The sequence below is a fragment of the Scleropages formosus genome, chromosome 6 (genome assembly GCF_900964775.1).
Source record: "Scleropages formosus chromosome 6, fSclFor1.1, whole genome shotgun sequence".
NCBI lineage: Eukaryota > Metazoa > Chordata > Actinopteri > Osteoglossiformes > Osteoglossidae > Scleropages > Scleropages formosus.
The window spans coordinates 2,611,642-2,638,005 of record NC_041811.1 but is presented as its reverse complement, the minus strand read 5'-3'; the positions used below and the strand labels follow the sequence as shown (position 1 = coordinate 2,638,005).

Sequence of the window (26,364 nt, the reverse complement as noted above, 5' to 3'; positions counted from 1 at the left end):
TCGGTGCCATCTTCTCCGCCGAGGCCATCGTCGTCTTCTTTCTCGCTGCAGTCGTTGTCTTCGTCCTCGTTGCTGGCATTATCATCGTTGATCTCCCTGCCAATGTCTGCAATGCCTTCATCCCAGTGCAGGGAAAGTGCTATAAGAAGCCTTTAAAAAGGCTGTGAAAGTGCGCTTTTATACCCACTGACGGCAAACCGCAATACTACACTTGAACTTAGCCAAAAGACCAAGAAGTGTAACCTTGACAAAATACAATAGACAGTACAAAACAGTCTTCTGAATAGTTAACAGTTCCCTGAGGTCACTCTCAGCTTCCTTCATTCCACACAATGGTTAGGGGGTCACCCCTTGAACCCCCAGAATCCCCCAGTGGCAAACAGTGCATCAGTAACATGACAACCAATCAGAAAGGAACACAGGACTACGTACCGGAAGTCAAAGTCAAGTCAAAGTCTCACTGCCACAATATGTTTAAAACATACATCGGAGTGAAGTAGCATTTCTCCTGGACCAAATAAATGAATAAAGTGTAGTGCTGTGGTCAGTACAATAAATAGAAATGTAAACAGATTTAAAAGTGGTAGTTGAAAAAGAGTGAGTTTTTTGTAATAAATACTTTTGCGGCCTTACGCCCTGTGTTGCCGGGTAGGCTCCGGTTCCCCGCGACGCCATATGGGACAAGCGCTTCAGAAAGTGTGTGTGTGTGTGTTTGGAATGTTCGTAACAATAAATTTTCTGATATAATGTACTCTTGTGTTCCTCCAGAAGAAATAAAAAAGGATCCAGTCTATTGTATTGTCCTACTAGTTTGTTTACCAAGTTGCACAGATAGAGCATCATATGTTAATCTAACGATGCCCTCTGCCTTTGTAAATAAGACTCTACGTTTCAAAGAAAGGTCTCTTTGGAGCTAGAAGTGGAGTGTCTTCTCAGTCAGTAATTTAGTAACTGTACTGAAATAGAATTTTAAAATATATATATATATATATTTTATACGGCAAATACTGTAAAGTTCACAATCTTTAACTGTAATAACGTGAAAGGGAAATAAAAAGAATTTGTTCACTATCTCTTAGAAAACTTGAATTGACATACGGATGACATCAGGGTACACTGTTGAACCGGAAATACTTCTGTTCTATGTCGGAGACGCGCCCGATTCTGGTTGAATGCTGTATTGCGCTGACAACGACACGATGGATCCCGGAGGAGCAGAAAGCGACTGGCGGAGTCTGGCTTTCCGTCAGAAAGTGGTCGCACAGATGTAAGTATGGCTCTTTGTTTTTTTTCTGAGCGTAAAAGTTTATATTGAGTAAAACGGCGAGTTATCGCTGGTTGAAATAACTATGGTGGAAGTCGAGAGAAGGCCGCAAACACCTCCTCGCGCTCGTCGTGAACTCTACTGCTGACGGAAGTCAGATGATGTCGGCTCTGCGAGTATAAACACCCTGCGGCCTGGTTACCGTCGTTAGTGGGTGTTTTCAAATCAACAATTTCACCCGTTAGTGTGTGACTTTCGAATCGATGTCGGTGGTAATTATTTGCTTAATAAGTATTACTTTTAGAAGCATTGCTATCAGTATCAGTAACAAAACTAGCTCAGTTTGACGATCGGTGTGAGTACACACACAGCTAACGTGGTGGGAAGTGTTTAAATGTACGGATATGTTAAGCTTGCTGGCACGTGACCTGGTGTAGTGGTTCGAGCTGCTGCCTTTGTCTTTGACCAGGTCGCCGGTTCGAATCTCACCGGCTGTCGCCTGTTGCAGCAAGGTATTACCCAAATAAATCGCTTCAATAGCTGAATCATTCAGTGAATGGGTAAATAATTGTAAATATTAATATTGTAAGTCATTTTGGAGACCGTCATCAACTGAATAAATGTATTGTAAGCCGAGTCAATATTTAATGACTAGGATACAGAAAAACCCTGGCCTGGCCTGGGTATTGATTTCTGGGAAGGCACTATACTCGTAGGTCCCCAGGATTTTAGCTACAAATGAACAATGATGGAAAAACAACAGTGTACATTGGTGGTAAACAATACTGTTCATTGCTGAAGATCTGCTCTGAAGTTTTTTGACAATGACAGTGAGTAGTGCTAATAACAATGACAGTAAATAACGGTAACAGTAATTACAATAATACCAGTAGACAGCCAGAGAACTCAGAATGTGAGAATGAGAATGCTTAATGTGACAGTGTAATTTCCCAATGTGCTTGGAGGGAGCAGTCCAACTCTAGTTACTAGAGGTGGCATATTGGTGAATGTTGTATACTCTTACAGCACTGGAGTAAAAACTGTTCCTGTACCTAGCAGTGTGGGTTCGAATAGACCTAAGCCATTTTGCAGATGGCAGGGAAGAGAAAAGTGCCCGTGCGGGGTGACTATGATCTCTCATGATGCGCATCGTCTTTCTGAGGCAGTGTGTGGTGTAGGTGTCCTGTACTGCTGTTAGCTGTGCGCCGATGATTACCTGAGCCGTTTTGACCACCCTCTGTAGGGCTTTCTTATCCTGTATGGAACAGCTGCCACCCCAGGATGTAATACACCCTGTGAGGATGGACTCCACAGCACACCTGTAGAAAGTGGTGAGGACTGTAGTGGACATCCTAGCTTTCTTCAGACGCCTGAGGAAGCGGAGACATTGATGGGCGTTTTTGATAGTTGATGCTGTGTGCTCAGTCCATGTGAGTTTGACAGTGAGGGTGACCCCTAGGAATCTGAAGCTGTTGACCCTCTCTACAATGTCCCCTCCTATGTAGATGGATGTATGAACCGTATCCTGTTTCCTGAAGTCAATCACCAGCTCCTTAGTTCTACTGACATTTAGAGACAGGTTGTTGTCCCGGCACCACTCTGCCAGGAGCCTCACCTCCTCTCTGTAGGCCGGCTTATCGTTGTTGGTGATCAGACCCACGATGGTGGTGTCGTCGGCAAACTTTATGATGGTGTTGGAGCTGTGCCTGGCGACACAGTCATGTGTGAACAAGGAATACAGCACCAGGCTCAGGACGCTTCCCTGTGGAGTGCCAGTGTTGTGGGTCAGTGGGGAGGAGGTATTACTGCCAATCCGCACACGCTGGGCTCTGTTGGTGAGGAAATCCAGGATCCAATTGCACAATGTGGCACTCAGTCCTAGTCCTAGTAGTTTGTGAATCAGCTTGGTTGAGATGACAGTGTTAAATGCCGAGCTATAGTCCACAAATAATAGCCTTGCATAGCAGTTTTTATTGTCCAGTTGAGCCAGAGTGGTGTGAAGGGTGTATGATATTGTGTCTTCAGTGGCTCTGTTGTGGCGGTAGGCAAACTGCAGTGGGTCCAGAGTGTCTGGGATGGTGTCCTTAATGTGTCCCAGCACCAGCCTCTCAAAGCATTTCATTGCAATAGGGGTCAGTGCCACTGGGCGATAGTCATTAAGGCGGCTCACTTTGTTTTTATTAAGAACGGGGATAATGGTGGTGTTTTTGAAACAGATGGGTACAGTTTAGCTTTTTAAGGAGGTGTTAAATATGTCCGTGAAGTCAGCAGCCAGTTGCTCACTGCATGTTTTTAAAACTCGCCCTGAAATTCTGTCCAGACCAGCAGCTTTGCGGATGTTGACTCTGTTAAAAGTTTTTCTCACTTGTGCCACAGAGACGGTGAGACTGGGGTCATTCAGCGCTATAGGGATTTGGACTGGGGGGGTCTTTGTTCGCAAGCTCGAAACGGCCATAAAATGCGTTGTTTGTCGGGGAGATACGCAGTGGCAGCTGTCAATGTTTGCATCTGTGGTTTATAATCTGTTAAAGTTTGGATTCCCTGTCACAACCAACGTGCGTCCTGAGTGCAGTTAAACTCTGATTTCACCTTCCTGCTGTATTCCTGTTTCGCGCTGGTGATGGCTTTGTGGAGCTCGTACTTACTCTTCTTGTACGCGTCCGTGTCTCCGGACTGAAATGCGCAGGTTCGCGCACAGATCTTACTTCAGATTTCAACGGTAATCCACGGTTTTTGGTTGGGGAATGAGCAGACTGTTTTATGACATTCACACAGTACCAGATGAAGTCCGTGACCACTGTGGCATACTCGTTCAGATCGTCCAGAAATAAACTTCATTATCAGTGATCAAAATAGGAAAAATAAATGATGCATTCATAAGCCAGGATGGATTCACTAATTTTTCCTCCAACAGTGGTAAGATGTCATTCAGGATCAAGTCCAGAGTATGAGAACTGCCCTGGACACTTTCTGATCCAGGCTTCAGACCCACATGTTCGAAATTGTTTGCATGTAACACATCTCTTCAGCTTTTTCCCCTTCCTTTTTCCATTTTTTGCTCGTCATTTGCCTTACGATTACAGGCACCCCTCTACTTACGTAAATTTGATATACGCAAAAAATTCCCAGCATGCACATTATTTATGGATAGTGCTTTTACTTTACACAACACCTCTGAAATATGTTAAGCGCAAGTCGGCATAACCATTCAGGGCAGGAAGCTGCATCTTTCCAGTTACCGCGTGTTTTGAGCCTTGAACGCATCTCCTTGTTAGTGTAGTCCTTTTTTTGCATATTTTTTTCTCATTTCATTATTCACAATGCCTCATGGTAAATGTGCACTTGATGAAAAACGAGAAGCATCTTGCAAGTTTACAGCATTCGATTTGGAGATGAAATTGAATATAATGAGAAAGTGTGAAGGTGGACAAAGATTATTGTCTATAGCACAGCAACTGGGTTTAGCCGTATCGACTGTGAATACGATAGTGAAGCGTGCTGTACGTAAAAGGAACAGCTGGCATGAAAACAATAATAATGAAGAAACATCAAGGTGCAGTAACTGAGATGGAAAAATTATTAATGTTATAATGTTGAATGGTGGGGGAGGAGGAGGGGGAATTTGACATACGTAAATTTCGACTTGCGTAAGGCGTTAAAGAAACGGCCTACTTGCATAAGTCCAGGGGTGTCTGTATTGTTGGGAGGCTCTGCGGTGCTACAGGTAGTGCTGATGCCTCACAGGTCCTCAGAGGGTCCAGAGACATGTTTCAGGTTAATTGGTGACTCTGAATTCCTCTTAGTGTGTGTGTGTGTGTGAGTGAGAGATTGCCCTTTGATGAAGTAGCATCCTATTAGGATGCCTGTTTGCTATGTACCCTCCTTCGCACCCTGTGCTTTTCGGATGGGCTCCAGACCAGTGTCACCTTGTACAGCACAATCAGTTATAATGGAAATATTTTGTTGTTTTTCTGCTGTAATTTTTTTAAGTCATTAATATCAATTGTAAAACTCTGCTAGAACTGTGACTCGTGTGTCTTTTTCCTAAAGCATTTTGAGAGCTGGTTCCAAAGGTGCTATTTAAACTAAAAATTATTAGTTCTTTTATTATTATAATAGCCCTAACAAGGCAGTTCTTAAAATGTAACTGCTGTAATAATTCACTCCTTGTAACTCTTCTCTGCAGAAAGGTTATAAATGAATTGTAAACCTGAAGCAAATCACAGTCATTTGCAGCGATATTGCCTTTTATGAGAATTCCCTGAATGAATTGTATCATTTCAAGTTTTAAACTAAGTAAGGTCTTCCTCTATCTTTCCGTTCTCTTTTCATTCCATTCTCTGTCAGTGAGGAGGCCATGAGGAAAGCAGGTGCTGCTCACAACAAGTCCAGCAATGATATGGAGAACCATGTGTTTGTTAAGGCCAAATCAAGGGTGGGTGGTGTTTCCTTCCTAGCATAAACACTTGAATTAATCTCTTTGTGTTAAAATGAGTGCTTAGCAGACTGACTGACTAAAAGATGGTTTGTGTTTGGAGAACAGGATGAGTACCTGTCCCTAGTCGCAAGGCTGATCATCCACTTCAGAGACATCCGTAAGTATATCTTGGATCTGTCGAATGAGCTGTATGGTACATTTCATGTCCAGGCACCTAGCATGGTCACCTTTCAGTACTAAATACTGTTCTCTCTTTTACTTTGACTGTTCTTTTTCTTTTACTATTCTCTTTACATTATATACTGATCTGAGTGTCTGGAAGTTAATAGACTCACTTTTACTTTGCAGATAAGAAAGCACAAGGAGGACCAGGTGAGTTTATTCAAATCTTAAAATGTGTCTTTCTTGGGGCAGCTGATAGCATAGTGATTAGAGCTACTGCTTTTGTACCCAGAGCTCACAGGTTTGAATCTCACCGGCTGTAGGTACTTTCCTCAAACTCCTCCAGTAAAAATTATCCAGCTGTGTAAATGGGTAAATAATTATAAACATATTAACATTGTAAGTCGCTTTTGAGAAAAGCGTCAGCTAAATGAATAAATCTAAATCTATTGATAAAATATGTAGTAGCTATAATAGATTATGGAGTTTCCTCATTGCTAAATGCCCTTCTCTTCCTCCCCCGCTTAGACCCCATGAATCCTCTTCATAATCTGACGGGAGTCGGTGCGCCTGGGGCGGGTAGCATTGGCATAGGGCCCCGTCCCCCGGGGGCTCCCAACCTGGGGCCAATGCAGATGCCCCAGCATGTGATGCCTGGTGTTGCTGGAAATCCTCAGCCCAGTGAGTACCATTGACATATCAGAACTGTAACTGGAACAGAAATCATGACCATGAATGGTGAAGTTCTTCAGTTGCCTTTCATCCTACAGTGCTGAACCAATGTGCAGCAGGCCAGTTAGTCATTCCCAATTAGATATTTGAGTTTTTTGTTAAGTTTTTCACACCTAGTTCATGTCACTTCTGGGCCATGTATCTCGATGCTCTGTACATGACTGTGTGCTCTCTGTCATGCAGTTGCGGTTCCGGCACAAATCCAGATTCAACAGATGGTTCAGCAGCAACAGCAGCAGCAACAGCAGCAGCAACAACAGCAGCAGTTCCCCCAGTTTCAGGTACAACAGCCGCAGCAACAGACAGCCCTACAGCTGCAGCGGCTGAAGCTTCAACAGCTGCAACAACAGCAACAGCAGCAGAATCAGCAGCAGCAGAACCAACAAAGCCAACAGGTAAACACAGCTCTGATGTGGGAGGTGGGATACCTGTGGCTTACACTATTAGTAAATTTACATTTCAGCTCAGCTCTTGTGTAACTTCCATACACGTCCTTGGTGCACTGTGGACAAAGACACAACAGACGGCACAACCACACATGTCTACCCAACACCACATAGATGATTCGCTGCAACATTTACAATATAACAATTGAATGGCACATGTAATATTTTATTTCAGTAATCTATGCCCCTGCATCTAGCAAGTAGTCTTGATAGTGAATGGAAATAGATATTGTTTGTCCGTCGTGGTCGACGAGGACCATCTAGTCAGACTGGGGTAGGGGCGGGGATGCGTTGTGCGTGCGCAGATGGCTGATTAGACCAATTTGCGCATGAAATGTTCTCTGATACCGCGGACATGTGATTGTGCCATTTTGTTGGGAACAAGCGCCTCGAGATTTTTGCATGGCTAAAGTTGTTTTATTAGCTTTGTACAACACAGCGCCTTTATGTATGGAGGTGCGCCATCTCGTTCTGTTCTTTGCAGATTCTTCCCAGCTATCCGTGTCAATGCCAAATAGATAGATAGATATACTTTATTGATCCCACAAGGGAAATTATTATGTTACAGCAGCAGAATACAAGTCTGAAAATACTTGCAATATAAAAAAAATAGAAAAACAAGTGGAAAAATACAAGATAAAAATATGTACAATTATATATACAGTTGGAGGAATAGTAAAGAAGTATATTTAAATACACCATACAGGGTCGCGGGGAACCGGAGCCTACCCGGCAACACAGGGCGTAAGGCCGGAGGGGGAGGGGACACACCCAGGACGGGACGCCAGTCCGTCGCAAGGCACCCCAAGTGGGACTTGAACCCCAGACCCAATAAATAAATCAAAACAGTATGTAGTGCAAGTAGTGCAACAGTATATAGTGCAAGTTGTGCAGAATGGTAATATAATCATTATGAAGTAGTAACAAAATGAACTAACAGTAGTGCTGAATCGTTTATCTGTCACACAGAGGTGAGCTGTTGAACAGTGTTATTGCGAATGGTAGGAATGATTTCCTGAACCGTTCTTTACGACAGCGGAGCTGAATGAGTCTATTAGAGAATGAGCTTCGCTGTCTCCGCAGTGTGCTTTGAAGTGGGTGGGATGGAGTGTCCATGATGGAGAGCAGTTTGTTCAGTAACCTCCTATTCCTCACTGACTCAAACATCTCCATGTTCTGTCCAATGATGCTACCGGCCTTACGGATGAGTTTGTTCATCCTGCTGGCATCTCTGAATCTCAGCATTGTATCAAATGCCTTTATGGATTATTTGAGCGTGTCCTTGAATCGCTTCTTCTGACTACCTCTAGATCGGTTACCTTGGGATAGCTCGCCATAGAAGAGTCGTTTGGAAAGCCATAGGTCTGATATGCGTACCAAATAACCTGCCCATCTACGCTGGGAGTGCATTAGAATAGTGTGAACACTTGGTAGGCCAGCACAGGCGAGAACCTCTGTATCAGGAACCTTTTCTTGCCATTTAATAGCAAGAATTCTAGGTAGGCATGTTGTGTGAAAGTGGTTCAGTTTTCAGGCATGACGACTGTAAACTGTCCATGTCTTGCTCGCATAGAGCAGTGTAGATAGTACGACTGCGCAATAAACAGCGAGTTTTGTCTGCAGAAATATGCCGCCTCTTTTCCACACGTTTGAATGTAGTCTGCCAAAGGTTGCACTTGCTTTGGCGATTCTTGCATTCACCTCGTCATCGATGAGAACCTTTCGGGACAGTGTGCTTCCAAGGTACGTGACCTTATTCACTGTACTGAGTCTTTTTTCATTTATTGTGATGTTAGGCTCGTCATAAGGTTTTCCTGGAGCAGGCTGGTGTAGAACTACAGTCTTCTTCGTATTTATGGTCAGGCCGAAATCATTACAGGCCATGGTGAACTTGTTGACGCAATGCTGCATGTCGGCTTCTGTAGTAGCATTGAGAGCGCAGTCACCAGCAAACAGAAAATCCCTGACGGTATCTGTTGCAACTTTGGTTTTGGATTTCAACCTTTTAAGGTTTAAAAGTTTAGCGTCAGTACGATAGTTAATATGGATTCCAACATCTTCCTCGCTAAAGGCAACAGTCAGCATTGCCGAGAACATAATACTGAACAATGTTGGTGCAAGAACAGGAAATAGTGAATGAAAATAGAACAAGTGTTATCAAACCTTTTGCTCTGAAATTTAAATTTTCATTTACATTTTTTTTCTGACAATATTTTAAGTTTTTTGTCCTCCCATGACAAATAAGAAATAACTCCCTCACAATGAGAATCTACCCAACAGAGTAATGTATAGAATATATTAACCCTGTTAACATTCAACAATGTTAATAACAATGTTCTTATTCACTGATGAACTGAAACTTTTTTCCCTTTATGTAAATCTAAGTGGCTTACACAAGTTTCCACTGAAACTAACTGTATTTCTTTGTTTTTTTTTTAATTTACAGCTTCTCTCCTCACGACTGCAGCATCAGCAGCAGATTGTGCAGCAGCTCCAGCAGCAGCAGCAGGCAGCCCAAGCACAGGCTCTGCAGTTGCAGCAGCAGCAGCAGCACCAAGTGCAGCAGCAAGTGCATCATCTGCATCATCAGCAGCAGCAACAGCAGTCACTGCCTCAGAGTCAGGCCTCCCAGATGCCTCTGCACCCGCAGCAGACCCTTGGGGGTCAGATGCCTGGGCAGCACCTTCCCCTGGGACAGCTCAGCCAGCAGCCACAGCAGCAGGCACAGCAGCTCAAATTTATTCAGGTAACTGATATTATAAAGGATTACAATTGAAGAAAAAAGTTTGGACCTTTTGGAGTTACCCGGATTCCTGTACAAATATCACAAAAAATGTGGGCTGATCGCCAGCTAAGTCACAATAAAAAGTCTCATTGATTGTATACACAAAGAAAATTAAGTGACCATTTACTGACAGATCTTGGAAATGTTTATGGGGTGAGTGCTGGAGTATTTTTTCTTGAATATAATTGAATCTGATGTTTTAACAAAACCTATGAAGCAAATAAATTGAGAGAAATCTGTAATTAAGCTTTTATTGGGGGTAACTGGGGTTTTGAATGGCCTTCCAGCTCCAGATGTGTTCATAATGGAATGAGCTAGCGTACGTTCTCACCTGCATCATAAAGGCCAGGTTGAGCTCTTAATGGATAACGTACATTAGGGATAAAAGACACTTTTCAGACCATTAACCAAGCAAAGCTGAGCAAGTATGTGAATACTTGGCAAGTGAAGGTGTTAATCCTCTCTTTGAAATCTTTTTTTAATGACATTGTATCAGCGCACCACGCAGCATGTAACTGCTCTGCAGCAGGTGGTCGCTCAGCAGCAAGTGGTCGCCCAGCACCAAGCCCAGCAGCAGGCCCAGCAGCAGGCCCAGCAGCAGGCCCAGCAGCAAGCTCAGCAGCAAGCTCAGCAGCAGGCCCAGCAGCAAGCTCAGCAGCAGGCCCAGCAGCAGGCCCAGCAGCAGGCCCAGCAGCAGGCCCAACAGCAGGCTCAGCAGCAGGCTCAGCAGCAGGCCCAACAGCAGGCTCAGCAGCAGGCCCAGCAGCAGGCCCAGCAGCAGGCTCAGCAGCAGGCCCAGCAGCAAGCCCAGCAGCAGGCCCAGCACCAAGTCCAGCACCAAGCCCAGCAGCAGGCAGCTCACCTCCCCACTGCTGTATCTGGACAGGTGAGGGCCCTGCCAGCTGGTGCAATTGACGGGCTGGAGCCTGGAGTCCATGCATGCCGTGCAGTTGCTCTTTAAATCCTCGGATCGATAACTTTCTTTGGCATGGTGGATTGGGTTGACATTGGTACCTTGAACCATACCTGCCTGATTGATTGATTGTTTTTGCAACGTGTTTACTTAATATAACTGAAGTGTTAGCTTACTGTACTGCAGAGAGTAAAATAATGTGTTTTCTTTATGATACTCGCAACTTTTCTTTACACCCCTGCGATATTCCACAGTTTTTTGGTCATAAAGAGTCCAGGTTATTTAATTTTTTTTTTTCTGGATGGGTTTTCTATCCAAAATGAACAGAAGATGTGTCCAAGTCATCCAAACTGAGGACACGACTTTGCGCAGAATGCAGGGAAAAACACGGCAAAAATGACGGAGGGGAAAAAAACAATCAGGACCCTCTACCCACAGCCCCTTGGGATAGACCTTTGCAGAAGAAGGGGAGGGGGGTGCATATTTTACTTGAGGAGCCTGTGGGAGACCCCTTATTCTGACCTCATGGCATTTGTTACAGCCTGTGTGTGCGTTTGCGCGTGTGTCTGCCTGAAGCTTCTGCACGCTTGCTCTGCCTGTGTGTGCAAACAGTCTGTTTTGTGTGCCCAGTTTGCTCTGCTGGAAACGCAACACAATGACAGACGTTTTATTTGTTTTAACAACCCTGCTGTATACTTTTTGCTGTTAATATGCAGTTTTTTTTTTTTTTTTTTTGTCTGCCACTAACAAATATCACAAAAGAGTGTTTGTGGAAGAATATTTAACCAAGTGTCGGACGTTGGTAGTGTTTGCCAATACACAACAGGAAAAGCATCACAACAGCTTGTGAAGACACACAATTTTTATGTACTGGGCACATTGGTGTCTCACAGTAGGTTCTAAAATTTGGTGGCGGAAATCTGGCTGTTTCCTGTGCATGTTCACCGAATGCTGGAAGCAGTGGGCTTTAATCTAGCAAATAGTTGCATGATCATCTAGCCATTATCATTAGTTAGTAATGCTACACAGCAGCCCTGAGAGCACAGTTTCCACACTATACAGAGAGAAAGACATAGGCAGTGATCTTGGGAACTTTGTTACCAATTTATTGTAGTCTTGGTAACATTGTGACCTGTTTCTGAACCATTTTCTAAGAATGTTGTCAAGAAAGCACAAAAGGCATCAGAAAAGGCAGTCATGCATAAAAAGTTATTTTAAATTTTAATGAATTTTTGGTGACTTTATTGTCCAGGAACAGATTTAATGTTTTCCCTAAGAAATAATGGTAAATTGACCCCCTCATAATGCACTGACTTCATGGAACAGATTCTTGCTCTTATGTGAGGGACGGATTAACAGTGAGTAGCTCAACAGTTAGCTTTTTGTAATGTGCTGTCAGCTACTGGTTCTACTGATTACAATTATTATAGTAGGCTGTCTGGTTTAACTTTTTTTGTTCCTTTTCACTTATTGTCTCACTGCTGGTGAGAAACTCTGAAACCTTTTAGTGGGGGGAATCCTGGTATGGAGCAACCAACATTACTAGATCTGAGTGGTTTACCACCTTATAACCTGTATCTTACCATGCTTTTTCCTGTACACTTGTGTTCGTGTTTTCAGTGGTCAGATCACAAGTTTTCCGGAGTATTTATTTGTTACATGGCATTTTGTTCACCAGTAGCAGTGAAATGTATGTTCATTCTCTGAGCCAATAGATGGCAATAAAATTAACAGTAGCAGTGTAGGACCTCTTTAATTTAACTCACATCCACAGTGTTTACAGCTCTTGTCTGGTGTTTGTGTCGGTGAACAATAAGATGAGCAACTTTGTAGAAATGTTGCACATTTTCATTCATTTTAAATTGGTTTTAGTTTAATGTAATCCCCACCCCCAGTTTTGTATTTTGTAATTGTAATGTCTATTGATTTTTGTAACATTTATTAGGACATACTGAAATGTAAAGAACTAAAGGAACTGTAGTTCACATTAAAGGTGTATTGAATATCTAGAGACATTACTTCTGTAGTACTATAGATGTAAAATATTTCACAGTTTGTAAAATTTTGTTAGGAAGAAATCAGTCTTTGGTAAAATATGTTTCACATACTCAGTATGCTCTCACTGGATTATTATACTGTTACTGTATCGATTCAGAAACGTTGTGTAAAAATATAAAGTCTGTATCAGTAGGGAGGGATTTCTCAGCTTTTCATCTCTGAAATGAGCTGCATGTGTGACAAGCAAGAATGACAGCATGGCAGCGGTTTAGCACTGGGGCTGGGGGTGTATCCTCTTCCTCCTCTGGGGTAGAGCCATATATGAATCCCGCCTCCCCCACAGAGCTGCTCCGTCACTGACCCCGGAGCTGTACTTTGAGTGCAGACTAACCCATGTGTGCTGTGCTCCGTGTTTGTGTGAGCATGACGTGTGTTTGCATGTGCTGCCCCGTCTGCCCCCTGCCTTGCAGCTGTTGCACTGCGGTCCTTGTTTTTTTGCTTGTGACATGTCTGTTGTCCCTTTGTCCTCCCGAGATAATGATGGGCCGCTCTGGGATGCAAATTCCGCCCCGCCCGCCCCGCGTCGCGCTGGCATCTGCCGCGCCACCAGGTTCTACTATGGGAGGACAGCAAATGCCACAGGTATTTACCCCCTGGGGTCCAAGGGCAGAAGCCCCGAACATCACAGAGCCCTCCGTGTGTCTAGCCCTGTATCGACCACCACACCCCAGCGTGCAGTGGGTTGTAGCACTGGACTGGAGTCTCATGGCACCATGTCTGCGTCAGTACATAGCCCGCTATCGAAATACATTTAAAAAAAAAATGAATCGGTGTTAATTAAATTAAGCAGTAGGGTAGTGTATGGTTGGAAGCGGCAGGTAAGGTGGTGAGCATCATTCCAGCTACCTGTCTGTGTGTGCGTGATGCTGGCTTGTGTGAACAGTCAGAGCGGTCGTTGCAGTGTGTAGAGGAGCTCACTGATTGGTCAGTACCTCTGATCAACCCTAGGGGGGTCTGGTAGACTCCACCGTGTCTGTGTTGTGCTGTGTGTTGTGCTGTGTGTTCCACACTAAACTCTTACATTTTGCCACCCGAAATATGTAATAATTTGTTAAAATAACCCTACACAGTAATTTTTTTCCCACTTTTTCAGTTTATAGAATTTTTTAATGATAATATAGAGCTGTTTGTGCATTTTCCTCCCTTTTTGAGCTTCTCCCCAGGAAATTTGGGTTTTGAGTGAGTTTATGAACTCTTGGAAGCGTTTTTGTGTGTGAGCACCAACTGCTTTAGGTGGCCTTTTGGGTCACCAGTTCTGCATTTATTAATGTTGTGCTCCTCTCACACACTTGGCAACACCAGGTCTCTGCCATCCACTTGTACCCCATCACACCTGAGCATCAGTGAGGTTTACTCATGTTGCCTCCATGTTTTCTTTGTTACACCCCCACCCCCCCAACCGCTCCAGCCGCATCAGATGATGTCGTCGCCCTCCCCAGTGCAGGTACCAACACCGCAGTCGATGCCCCCACCACCCCAGCCGCAGCCCTCGCCACAGCCGCCCACCTCCCAGCCCAACTCGGCTAGGTAGGAATGACGTGTCTGTTGAAATGAGCCCCTGCCACAGCCATATTTGTGCGATTTACTGATACATCTCACTTCTTTCTCCAACATTTCTCTATGGTTTTACAGCTCTGGTCCCACTCCTTCTCCGGGGGGCTTCCAGCCCAGCCCCTCCCCACAGCCGTCTCCGAGTCCCATCACGGTGCGCACACCTCAGAACGGTGGCGTGCTTTCCCCAGGGCCACTCAACACCCCAGGTAGGCATGGTCTCCAGTTGCAGGGCTCTTTGGGTCCCATGTGCATGGGAAGGGACTGACGCTAACCACAGTCCTGCCCTCATCCCGGTAGGAAACCCAAGCTCAGTGATGAGTCCTGCCAGCAGCTCCCAGACAGAGGAGCAGCAGTACCTGGAGAAGCTCAAGCAGCTGTCCAAGTACATAGAGCCGCTGCGGCGCATGATCAACAAGATTGATAAGAACGAAGGTACGACCACCTAGCCCTGTTTACACTCCATATTTGCTTCTGACTGTTCTCTAGTGTGTAACAAGTATTTACCTTCTGTCCTACAGATAGGAAGAAGGACCTGAGCAAGATGAAGAGTTTGCTGGACATTTTGACGGACCCCTCAAAACGGTACGATTTCCTGTTGCAGGACAAAAGGAAATTTAAGGTGTGACCACAGCTGGAGCAGGATTTAAGGCCGGTGGGTGGCAGAGTGGTTAGGAGTGATGGGTTTGAATCCCACCTCCTACTGTAGAAATCTTTGTCACCGAATTGACAGTAAAAATTTTGCTGCTGTATAAAGGGGTATACAAACCTCATACATGTTTCTTTGGGGAAGGTTGTCACATAATTGAGTAAATATAGTAATGAGAAGAACTGATGTTCCCTCGCATACAAGCTCCCGTCGGCCGTCCTACAAAAATGACCGTCCTCTAAAGGAGCTGGTGGAGAACATACCTGAAGCCTTTCTTAGACAAATACTGTGGTAATACAGTGTACCGTACAAAAAAGAAACAACCAGCACATAGAGATGCACATGGATAATATAATTCATTGTTAGATGTTCCATTTTTACCATATCAATTTAGGGTGAGTACGTTGATCAAGGGCACTATAGCAGGAGGTGGGATTTGAATCCAGGACCTTACAGCTCCAGTGTGAAAAGGTTCTTTAACCATTTTTTCAGCCTCAACTTGTTCAGAAACATTTTTCCTGGCTTTAGGTTGATTTTTCTCTTTTGTCTGTAGCTGTGCTGTTCACTGCTTTTTTACATGTAGAACACTTTGAAAGCTTTTTTTGTCCACAACTACCTGCTTGTGACCCTGCAGGTGCCCTCTGCGAACCTTACAGAAATGTGAAATTGCCTTGGAGAAGCTGAAGAACGACATGGCAGTGGTTAGTGGCTCATTTTTACCCCAGCTGTGACCAGTGCTGTGGAGTCGGAAGCCATTATTGGGTTACTGGAGTCGATGTCGGTTAAAATAGACCGACTAAATTTACCGTATAAGTCGACCCCCAGAAATTAGAGGTATAATATAGATTTAGGCCTATATTTGCCGGATAAATCGACCAAATAAGTTGCCCAAATTAATGTGCAACTTTTGGTCAGTGCTGTGGAGTCAGCGACGGAAGCAATTATTGGGCTACTGGAGTCGGAGTCAAAGGTTTTGTGTACAGACTCCACAGGCCTGGCTGTGACCATGTTTTGTGTATGCGTATGCAGTGATGCGCTGCAACTAAACCTCTGCCCTGTCGTGCCGACCTTTCACAGCCCACCCCTCCCCCACCACCCGTGCCCAGCACCAAGCAGCAGTACCTGTGCCAGCCACTGCTGGATGCCGTCATGGCCAACATCCGCTCGCCTGTGTTCAACCACTCCCTGTACCGCACCTTCGCGCCAGCTATGATGGCCATCCACGGCCCACCCATCACGTGAGCTCCCTTCCAATTCCTCCATCGATTTACATCTGCCAATGTCCTTCATCGCAGCCCTAATTCCTGGCTTTGGTGCAGGGGGCCAACTATCGCCGCCCGGAAGCGGAAACACGAGGACGACGACCGCCAGACCATCCCCAATATCCTGCAGGGTGAGGTGGCTCGCCTCAACTCCAAGTTCCTGGTGAACCTGGCACCGTCACACTGCAGTAACAATGGGACCGTGCACCTCATCTGCAAGCTGGGTGAGTCTGCTCTCTGTGCCTCACACAACGCGGTGAAGTAATGCCCCTTAGGCCTCTTGCAAGATTCAGCTGTTTGCAGTCGCTTAGTTCTGTGAGAACTTGAAGCAGACTGAATGTGGTTGATGCCTTGCTGGTGTTAGGTTGTCGGGTGTTAGGAGGTCCACGACCCCTCCTTTCACCATAAATACACTGCATCCAACAATGGGGTTTAAAACTATGTGGATCCCTACAATCCTTTTGGTTCTCATGTTTGACCCTGATCCATTAGATTCGGCACCCTATATCCCCCAGAGATGCTGAATCCTTCTCAACATTCAAGAAGGGTCTCAAACCATCTCTTTGAGAGCCCCTTCTTTTCTGATCTCCTGACAGCTCCATAAATGCGTCCAACGCCATCTTCTATGATTATGTATTTGTTCTTTGAATGTCACTTCTGTAGGAGCTACCGGAGGGATGTGAGCCAGCAACATGTGGTGTCAGATACACAAGCTGTCTCTTAGTCCTGTGTCTGTCTATAGCTCTTTGTCTCCTGTCGATGCACTTTGGTTACTCTGAGTTGCACTTCAATGTGGAGAAAAACGTTCAGTAAATGAGTAAACTGTATGTCTGTGGTGTCAAATAACTAATATTAGAGGTTTTGTGTGTGCGCGCAGTTTTATAACTCATGTTCTGGATTTTCCCATCCCTGCTGTCCTTTGTGGTGTAGATGATAAGAACCTGCCCAGCGTACCCCCACTGCAGCTGAGCGTCCCTGCAGATTACCCCGAGCAAAGCCCCCAGCTGACGGACGATGCCCAGCAATACGGTGAGCGTGAACCCCCGTCTGCCACCATTGCTTTTTACTCAACTTCTTTTAAAAAAGCCACTAGTATTCACTCAGAGGTGTGCTGCATTACCATGAACCGAGCAAACGTGACATCCTGTTGTCCAGAGCACTGAACCCCTGTACCCTGTCCTCCCCCAGAGGCAAACCCCTTCCTGCAGACGGTCCACAGGAACATGACCTCCAAGCTGCTGCAGCTGCCCGACAAGCATTCCGTCACAGCGCTCCTCAACACGTGGGCCCAGAGTGTGCGCCAGGCGTGCCTCTCCCCGGCCTAACAGCAGGGAGTAGTGCTTCAGGACCAGCCCTTCTGCACTTGCTTCTCCAGCTCACTTCCTGATGGAAGAACACTTGTGCTACACAGAAATACGCTTCATTACATGTAATCCTTAAGATGTACTCTGGTTTGCTGACTTTTCCTTGGTGTTTTACCTCATTTGTATCACCTGAATAAATACTCTTTAGTTTGAACTACACTGCTATGCTTCTCATGCAATAGCTGATGTACCTTCAGAAGAACATGCTTACACATTTACAGCACCTAACTTGGTTTATATGACAAGCAGTGTGGCACCATGACAGTCAGGACACTCGGGCTGGTCTTTAAAACCTCCATTAATGAACGAGTGGCATTTAAGCGGCTTTGTCTGTATTTGTGGAAAGGTCAGAGGTCAGGAGATGCACAGTCCTCCATGTAGGTGTGAGCAGCGCTGATGGCCTTGAAGGATGCTGGTCCGTCGCCCCGTTTGTCCCTCTTAGTGCACCGTCCTGCGCAGTCTGCCTCTCTGCAGGGCCTGCACCTTCTTCTGGCGCTCGGCGACACTGCTGCCAAGGCTCTGCTTGAGAGGGGGCAGGGAGAGCCTCCCGCCCACACTGGACTGCAATTCGGGCCTGAGAGGGAGAAGACAGGGAGCACAGCAGAATGCCTTATTAATATGCATACATCTGTCTGTAATGGAACAATTTCGATTGTAATGGTTTGCTTCTCAGACGGCCACAGAAAGCAACTAGTTACCATTTTTGCACTCCCCGTAATCCTTGCAGGCTTAAAATGGACTATATTTTATACCCCCCTGGCCAGTTTTTGCAATATCATACAAAACTTACAAGCTTTTAGGTATCTGACCCCAACTGTATTGTGCATTTATTGTTGTCACTGCCTTTGTGATATGTGGTCATGTGGCTGAAATAACACTCCACCCTGTTGGCGAGTTTGTGTTAATGTCTGTAAGAAGGAAAGGTTTTCTGCTGCAAAACTCATGACAGACTGGATAGAGAATGATTATGTAATGACGTTCAGAATGTTGTATTAGCAAAGTAACTTGGAGGTGGAGCTTTAAAATTTTGTGGGGTGAAAAATTTTCCCACATGTGTACAAGTATGTGTTTTTTTTGTATGGCATTTAAAGGGTTAATACAGACAGGAAGTCTAGGAGTGGAAGTCTTGTTTTCACCTCTAAAGTTACTTTTACCATTGAGGCACAAGAAAAGGCTAGTAATACAGACATCCCTTGATTTTTGTTTGATTAGATTCTATAAAATTCTGAGATATAAAAGTACCTTGTAATGATTTTATTAGCTTTGGGCTGCATTGAAACTAATTTAAAATAAAGGTAAAGATACTGTCTCCACAGACTCCTACTGACTCCTGATTGTTGACTGATTCGTCACATGAGCAACAATTTGCATCTTAGTGATCACCAACACTCAGGACCACCAGACAAGAGCTGTAAACACTGGATGTGAGGTGAATTACAGCAGTCCTGTATTCTTATTTTGTTTGTGTGATCTTTGCTGCCATTTGTCACCTTGGAGGCTAAATGTAGATTGCTTTCACTCCACAAAGTTTAGACACAGTAAACTGTCATACATCATAAATAACCTAAAAAATCTGTTATGAGATTAATCTGTCTCCAAATATAAATAGCTGGGCTATCTCTTATGATGAGCCTGTGTACACTGGTGAAACAACGCTACCATGGTACAACCAGGTCAGGTCCAGTAAGTGACTGGAATTCTGCTAGTGACTTGTGAAGGACACTGCTCTTCCCTCACAATCACTGACTTCGCAAAGGTGGACAATGTGGGTCCTACAGAGAAGATCTGGCTACCCTTAAGAAAGCCAAGCAGCAGATTCTTCAGAGCAGACAATTTAAACAGTAAAACCCAAGTCCCTAAAATAACACCTCGGTGAAGACTATACATGTGGAAATATGTTTGGATGCGCTGTCTTCCATAACCCAGGACCCCCCGGTTCAGCTTACAATCTTCTGGGCAGGGGCCGACGTGGCAGTTCGGGAAACCTCTCCTGCTCTTTAGCTCTGTTGGAAAGGAAGACTGGGTCAGCGACCTCAGTCACAAAATCATGTCCTTCACCGCACTGCTGCCTGCACAGCCTGCAGAAATGCAGAACTGTGAACGAGGAGGGGGACAGACCTGGGGTGGTCGGTAATAAAGGCCTTGGTCATGACGAATGCTTCCGGGGTGACCTTTTTGCTGGATATGATGTTTTGTAGGATGGCCCTCATACGTAGTATCTGAAACGGTGAGAACAAGGGGTACAGGTGAAGGGGGTGGAACAGGTGGCGATGAGGACCACATGTCAGAGGGGGATCTACCTCTTGGGACTGCAGGCTGTTGGTGTGGTAAAGCTGCTGGATGATAACCTCACACTCCTGCAGGGTGGGGGCACGGGGGGGCTGCGAGGGGCTGTTGTGGATCCTCACGGGATGCAGGGAGGTGATGAGGCCCCTCCTCAAGGTCAACTCAGGCTCCTGCTTGGACTTGACCGTGGGGTCGCCCTCATTGTCCATTCTACCGCAGCGTGGTGAGGAGAACAGATGGAGATGCTGAATGTCCCGATGAAGGGCTTCACTTTGCATGTCAGAATAGTCATAACTATTTTATAGAAACAAAATATACCAGTTTCTCATCTCATGAATACAACTGGGGGACTTTTGTGTCTTGTTCGTGAATCCAAATGCCATTTACCCTTAAGTCACAATCAATCAATGGGAAATAGAAGACAACCCTCAGTGTACAGGTTAGATTCTGCAAAATCCCCAGATACAGCTATAATACACATTTTGTTAATTTTGTTTTAATTTTTTATGAACTTAAAGCTAAATTAAAACTAATTTAAAATGACATTTTACTACTACCTATTGGCTCGGAGGGTAAACGCAGGTTGTGTTCCCTCCACTATGGACTGAATTTTTTAAAAATACAGTAGAGTCTGGATTATTGAGCCTAAATGGAATCAGTGGTGGGCTGGGTAACAAAAAATCTGCATAATACAGAACCATATGTGTTACATGTTGTATTTGGAAACAGATTGTTAGGGTTATTTCATTGTATATCATTTATTCATTTTCAGCCCTAGGTAATATTTTCTGAAGCTTTTCCCACTCCTCACTCTGCAGCTATTTTTCTTGCTAATTCCCCAGCATCCAGACTTTTTATGACTTAAAGCTTCTGTTCCATGGAAACTAAAGCATTCTTTGTGTCTGTCAGGCATTTTCACTGTCACAGTTCAGCGCTCAGCAAGCAAAGCGTGTAGTAAGCTTTTCAGAGAGGAGGGGGAACCCCTACAGGTTCAAGAGGGTAGTGTCCCTTTCACCTGAGATTGGGCTCCTGCGGAATAGGTTGGTCCAGGTTGTCTTCTGCCTTCTGTGGACCCTCTGTTTCCTGCCGTGGGGCTTCCTCACTCTCGATGGAGCCAGGGGTTGCTGGAAGCCCAGCAGATGGTCAGTTACGGCTGCTACCTGAGGCCAAAGGGGGATCACCATCCACACTGCTACCAGCAAGCCTCACTTGATATCACACTATTATCCGTATACTGTACACTCATTCATCCACCCACCCAACCACTGATCATATGTCCATCATATATTACACATCCATCTATCAAACAAACAAACCAACCATCAATCCAACCAACCAACCAGCAAACCATCTGGCCATCCAAAAAGTCCAACCAATTAAGCATGGATCTTCAGTAGACACTTGTCCAATTCAGGGTCACGGTGGTTCAGAACTTATCCCAGAAGCACAGGGCGTGAAGCAAGGTACACCCTGGGAACGAACGTGCCGATGGTGACAGCAGCACTACGGCCCTTACTTGTTCCTTGCGGTTGGGGAATCTCCATGATGAGTCTGTACTGCAGTTCTGTAAATATCAAGGAGAGGGAAAAGTTTCAGTCGAGGGGCTTGGCGGCCTTGCCGGTGGGGGGGTGTCGCAATGCATGCTGACTCTTCACTGAGGAGGTGACCATTCAAAGCAGGTCTTCAGGCCACGCATGGGGCAGAATGACACAGAGATACAAACCTGTAAAAAGATACTTCACCCCCTCCTCCCACAACTGCCCTGCCCTAATGACCTTTCCTTTCCTCAACACTACAGCTTTGTGTTGCCAAGCAACCAGGATCCAGTGTCACCCACTTCAACAGGGGCTCCAACCAGCTTTACACTTTTATTCCCCAATGACATGGAAGAAAAGTCTAAACATGAGCAACTTTAGAGAAATACACATTTGGGTAGACACACACTGACACACAGAAACTGATACCAGAGGTGGACAGTAACGCACTGCATTTACTCTGTTACTTACATATTTACTTAAATGTAAATTTCTCCATTCACTGTTTTTCTGTGAACGTTACATGTAACCAACATTACAGCAATGTGTTAATACCATAAAGGGTTAACATTTCTCTGTGCAATGAGCTTGCTCACAGACCAGTGTTGATCAGTTAGAGATGTTGTTTCATCCCACCTTCACTGACAACCTTTTTTCTATATTCATAGAGTTCTGTTACATACACATTGTAAATATTTTTCAGCTGAGTTATTTTGTAAGTCGCTACAATTTTAAAAAAAAAAAGGTGTATGGACTGACATGTCCTAAATTCTAAAGGTAAATATGTTAATATTACATAATTATTATTGGGGCGTTACCTCCTGGGTGTGTCCCCTCCCCCTCCGGCCTTACGCCCTGTGTTACCGGGTTAGGCTCCGGTTCCCCGTGACCCCGTATGGGACAAGCGGTTCTGAAAATGTGTGTGTGTGTGTGTGTGTGTGTGTGTGTGTGTGTATTATTGGGCTGAAGTACTTAAGTTTGCTGATGACTGCTACTATAGAGATGTAATTAAACATAGAACTTTAGAACTGAGCTCTAGAAAGTTTGCAAAGGTATCTTAACCTTTATTAATACATTAAAAGCCAAGTAATATACTACTAGCACATGACTGGTAAAAAAGAGAGCAAATGGTCACCAATGGCAGCACACAGAAGTTGTCTCTTTTGTTCAGCGCTGTGTCACTGTGTGAGAAATGAAATCTGTGTACTCTATAAAGTGAACTTCAATTAAAGTTATCTTATTGAGGGCTAAATTTAATTTTGGTGAATACATATTTCCATTTACAGACATCCCACACAGACATGCACACACACACAAATCGTCTGAAAGCACTTGTCCCAAGCGGGGTCATGGCGAACTGAAGCCTAACCTGGCAACACAGGGCGTAAGGCTGGAGGGGAAGGGGACACACCCAGGAGGTAACGCACCCAGGAGGGGACGCCAGTCCGTCGCAAGGCACCCCAAGCGGGACTTAAACCCCAGACCCACCGGAGAGCAGGACAGACCCGGTCCAACCCACTGCACCACACCACACCCCCTACAAGCACCCCATGATTTACAAAATTAATGTTCCTGAGAATGGTGCGGCTATCAAATTTTAGGACAAGAACAGCCTATTTCCCAATATTTTAAATGGGAAAAATAATAATACGTTCCCAGCCTATCCAAAAACGCCAAACAAATTTCCCCCACATATCATTAGAGCACTGTAAAACACCTGTATAACAATTGACGTATGACTTCAGCTTGCTATAAAAACTGTAAATATAACATTTATACAATTAATGCTTTGGGGTAGATCCCACTTTTTTTATTCATCAGGTCTCCACAGGTGTGGCGGGGGTTTGGCCGGTGCCTGCTGTGTGGCAGATCTAGGGTTCGAGCCCTGCTTGGGGTGCCTTGCTGCGGACTGGTGTCCCCCCTCCCGCTTTGGCCTTGCTCCCTGCGTTGCCGGGTATGGCTCCGGCTTGCCATGACCCCGCTTGAGACCAGCAGTTGTACACATTGGTATTGGTATTGGTCTCCACAGGATGAGGAAAAAACAAAGCAAGGATCCACTGACCGCTTCATATTTATTGTGAACAACTTTCTAAAACTGCACTGCTCCTAAAATGCATGTGCATACCCCACAAAAATACCATCAGCTCCCTGCTAATTGCACTGCTGTCTCCACAGTCATTGAATTAAATAACACACCCAATATGGGCGGCAGACACCCCTGTTGGATTTAATACACTTCCCATAATGCCCAACACTCTCTTAAAGCATATTCTCACATTCCTAAGGAGGTCTGGATGATGAGACGCCAACTACAGTACAGTACAGCACTTCCACTTGACTCACGTGACTTTAATATTTACCCCTTTTTTTTAACAGACTTTACATAAATTTCATTACACTGATTTTGTTTTGTTCAGTAAATCGAAAAATTGAGTACCAAAACCCAAGAGTTATTATCCCCAAATTTCAGATTTTGTAAGAGTTTGCAAATAAAGGGTCGCCTGTACTGAAAAAGGCTACAAACAGGGCCGCGTCATGACAAGTGTCTGAGTACTAATTATGTGAACTTGTTTGGCATTTATGGTAATTTAATTAATTTCACAGCATATGGGCTGCATGATTGGGAGCAGGTTCAAACCTCTTTCAGTCTGTGTGGGGTTTGTGTGTTCTCCCCATTCTCCCCATGTTCACGCAGGTTTCCTGCCACAATCCACAGACATGTTTCAGATCAGTTGATGACTAGATTGCTCACAGTGTGTGCATGTAAGACTGTGAATGTGTGTGACTGCCCTGCAATGGACTGACTTTAAGGGAATGTGGGTGGGTGTGGGTTTGAATCCAACTCAGAGTGTGCGGACTTGGCATATTCTCCTGTTGTTTGGACCCCGCAAACATGCATGGAAGAAGTCAACGATAAACCACTCCTGTAACCCTTCCTTGACGGAAATCCACTATAAGTCGGATTTGACATCCATCCATCCATCCATCCAGCCACTTTCTTTGGATGTTAAGCATCTGAATTGATTGGTCTTTTTCATTTATTGGTTGTTTGAATAATGTCACTCTGTGTCTGGATTTTATTATTATAGGAAAGTCAGTAGTGTATCGTTTGCGATAATGCCAACCTAAAGTTTGTTGGTTTCAGTTCTGCTCCTGCCAGTTGGAGAGCCCTTTGGAAAAAGGTGTCAGTTAAGTGAACGAATGATATATACGTTCACGTTGGACAGGACACAGCAAAATGTTTAGATCTGCCGCTGTGCACTCAAAAGACGTAAGTTTGAATCCAACTCCAACTGAAAGTGGAGCGACTAAACAGTGGATGAGTCGTGTTCAGTGTCTAAATATGTAACTGGGTGCTCATGAGTGACAGCATGTGCAAATTCAGGGCAACAGGGTAGAACCACCAACCTTGCTGTTGAAGGACCTGAGGTTTTGACCTCACCTCCTGCTTTAGTGGCCATGCCAAAGTACTGTACTCACTCTGAACTGATACAGTAAAGTGACCCAGCTGTATAAAGGGGTAAATCAGTGTAAGTTGCTTAGTGTACAAACCTCATATTGTAAGTCACCCTGGACAAAGGGGTCACCTAAATAGTAATTAATAATAATACCCAGCAGATTATGATATTTTATTTGTTTTGTACTTACTTGACTAGTATATACTGTGATTTACATTTCTATGCTTTGGAAAAGCACGTTTAATTTATTGAAAAAAATACAGATATATTTCTATAAGACAGAACTATATACTAGCAGCTAACATTGCGTGGTTCGGTCTTTAAAGTGTCAGTAACTTTATTCGATCTTGATCTTCTACTTTAATTACTGAAATAAATTTTTGGACCGGACTTGGTTATATTATTTTAGCAGCAACTTTTGTATGAAAATTATTTTTGACTGCAGGACCCCCCCCGACTGACTGACTGACTGACACACACACACACACACACCTTTGTTGTCCCGACGCAGGTGCTCCAGCTCCTCGTGCAGCTTCTCCAGCGTCTCCTTGTGCTGCTCCTGCAGGAACCTGATGTCTCTGTGCAGCAGCGAGAGGCGCAGCTCCGCGCGCTCCTGCTCCTGCTCGCGCTGCTGCTCGTGCTCGTGCTCGCGATCGCCGTGCGGGGGACTCGTGGCCCGGGGCTCCGAGCCGGGGGCGGGTCTCAGGAGCCGGGGCCGCTCCGCGGTGGGCAGCCCGCCGACGCGGGGCCAGTGCGGGAGGTGGCCCACAGGGGGCAGGCTGGAGCTGAACATGTCCGGCTGGTGAAGGATGATCAGGATGATTGATGATAATGATGAGCTCCCGAAGGGCCGCTGGAGTGGAGAATCAGCGCCTCATTCGCGCCGCGCAGACCGGCCGTTCCACGAAGGACGCGCGTGGGGAACGGTCACGTGACGCCCGAGTAGTCTCACACGTCTGCCCGGTCGCTGTCCAGGAAAAAAAATAAAAAACACCTCGAACAGCACGAGCCGAAGCGACGGGAGCGTCACGTGTCCGATCGCCGTGTGGGAGCGCGCGGAGACGTTGCCATAGGTTGCGAGAGGTTGCGAGAAGGCCACGCGGAAGCTCCAGCGGAAAGGAGGTCGACAAGGCTGGGAGCTTAAGAGCGGTGTGTGAGACGGCGGTCAGATGGGTGTGAGGTCATTACCCGGATGCGCGCTACGTTTCTGGAGCTCGATCTTCCCCGATGCGCTGAACGCAGAAAAACGAGCCAACTGTCCCCTTCGACCGGTTCAATGTCCAGCTCAGCTGTGCGTTTAAGGTTAATAAACTAGATTTTTGACGACGCGCCCAGGAACCCCCCCCCCCGCGAGCACCGCACCTTCTGTGTACACGTAGTCATGGCAACGGGCCGCTTGTTTCAGAAATAGAAATGAGGCAAAGTCCATTTAAATAACAGAAGCAAAATGCAAGTTGAAAA

The 26,364-nt window shown here is 45.3% G+C and overlaps 2 protein-coding genes across 2 annotated transcripts; one reads left to right on the top strand and one right to left on the bottom strand.

The window, feature by feature from the left end:
* The first annotated feature begins 1,151 nt into the window (after positions 1-1,151).
* med15 (mediator complex subunit 15) lies at positions 1,152-18,941 on the top strand. The gene is made up of 18 exons (XM_029253242.1): positions 1,152-1,267; positions 5,612-5,699; positions 5,808-5,859; positions 6,051-6,074; positions 6,393-6,545; positions 6,780-6,991; positions 9,489-9,788; positions 10,324-10,713; positions 13,273-13,380; positions 14,207-14,325; positions 14,431-14,558; positions 14,650-14,784; positions 14,871-14,934; positions 15,633-15,699; positions 16,076-16,236; positions 16,318-16,484; positions 17,191-17,289; positions 17,449-18,941. The coding sequence occupies exons 1-18, from the start codon at positions 1,173-1,175 to the stop codon at positions 17,583-17,585; spliced, it is 2,499 nt and encodes an 832-aa protein (XP_029109075.1). The 5' UTR covers positions 1,152-1,172; the 3' UTR covers positions 17,586-18,941.
* Positions 18,048-26,253, bottom strand: ccdc74b (coiled-coil domain containing 74B). Its single transcript, XM_029253251.1, has 7 exons — positions 25,396-26,253; positions 21,427-21,474; positions 20,926-21,034; positions 19,925-20,120; positions 19,743-19,843; positions 19,571-19,627; positions 18,048-18,198 (listed from the first exon to the last, which is right to left on the bottom strand). Exons 1-7 carry the CDS (start codon positions 25,694-25,696, stop codon positions 18,063-18,065), a joined length of 948 nt encoding a protein of 315 aa, XP_029109084.1. The 5' UTR covers positions 25,697-26,253; the 3' UTR covers positions 18,048-18,062.
* Positions 26,254-26,364: the final 111 nt, after the last annotated feature.

What these genes read in the sequence shown, in the direction of transcription:
- med15 (XM_029253242.1), top strand. Translation starts at nt 1,173, where the DNA reads ATGCTGTATTGCGCTGACAACGACACGATGGATCCCGGAGGAGCAGAA. An exon ending in CCACTGCTGTATCTGGACAG is followed by an intron (nt 10,714 to 13,272) that starts GTGAGGGCCCTG and finishes TGTCCTCCCGAG; the next exon opens with ATAATGATGGGCCGCTCTGG. An exon ending in GAGGACAGCAAATGCCACAG is followed by an intron (nt 13,381 to 14,206) that starts GTATTTACCCCC and finishes CAACCGCTCCAG; the next exon opens with CCGCATCAGATGATGTCGTC.
- ccdc74b (XM_029253251.1), bottom strand. Translation starts at nt 25,696, where the DNA reads ATGTTCAGCTCCAGCCTGCCCCCTGTGGGCCACCTCCCGCACTGGCCC. An exon ending in CCGCAGGAGCCCAATCTCAG is followed by an intron (nt 20,121 to 20,925) that starts GTGAAAGGGACA and finishes ACGCTGCGGTAG; the next exon opens with AATGGACAATGAGGGCGACC. An exon ending in TTTATTACCGACCACCCCAG is followed by an intron (nt 19,628 to 19,742) that starts GTCTGTCCCCCT and finishes CCTTTCCAACAG; the next exon opens with AGCTAAAGAGCAGGAGAGGT.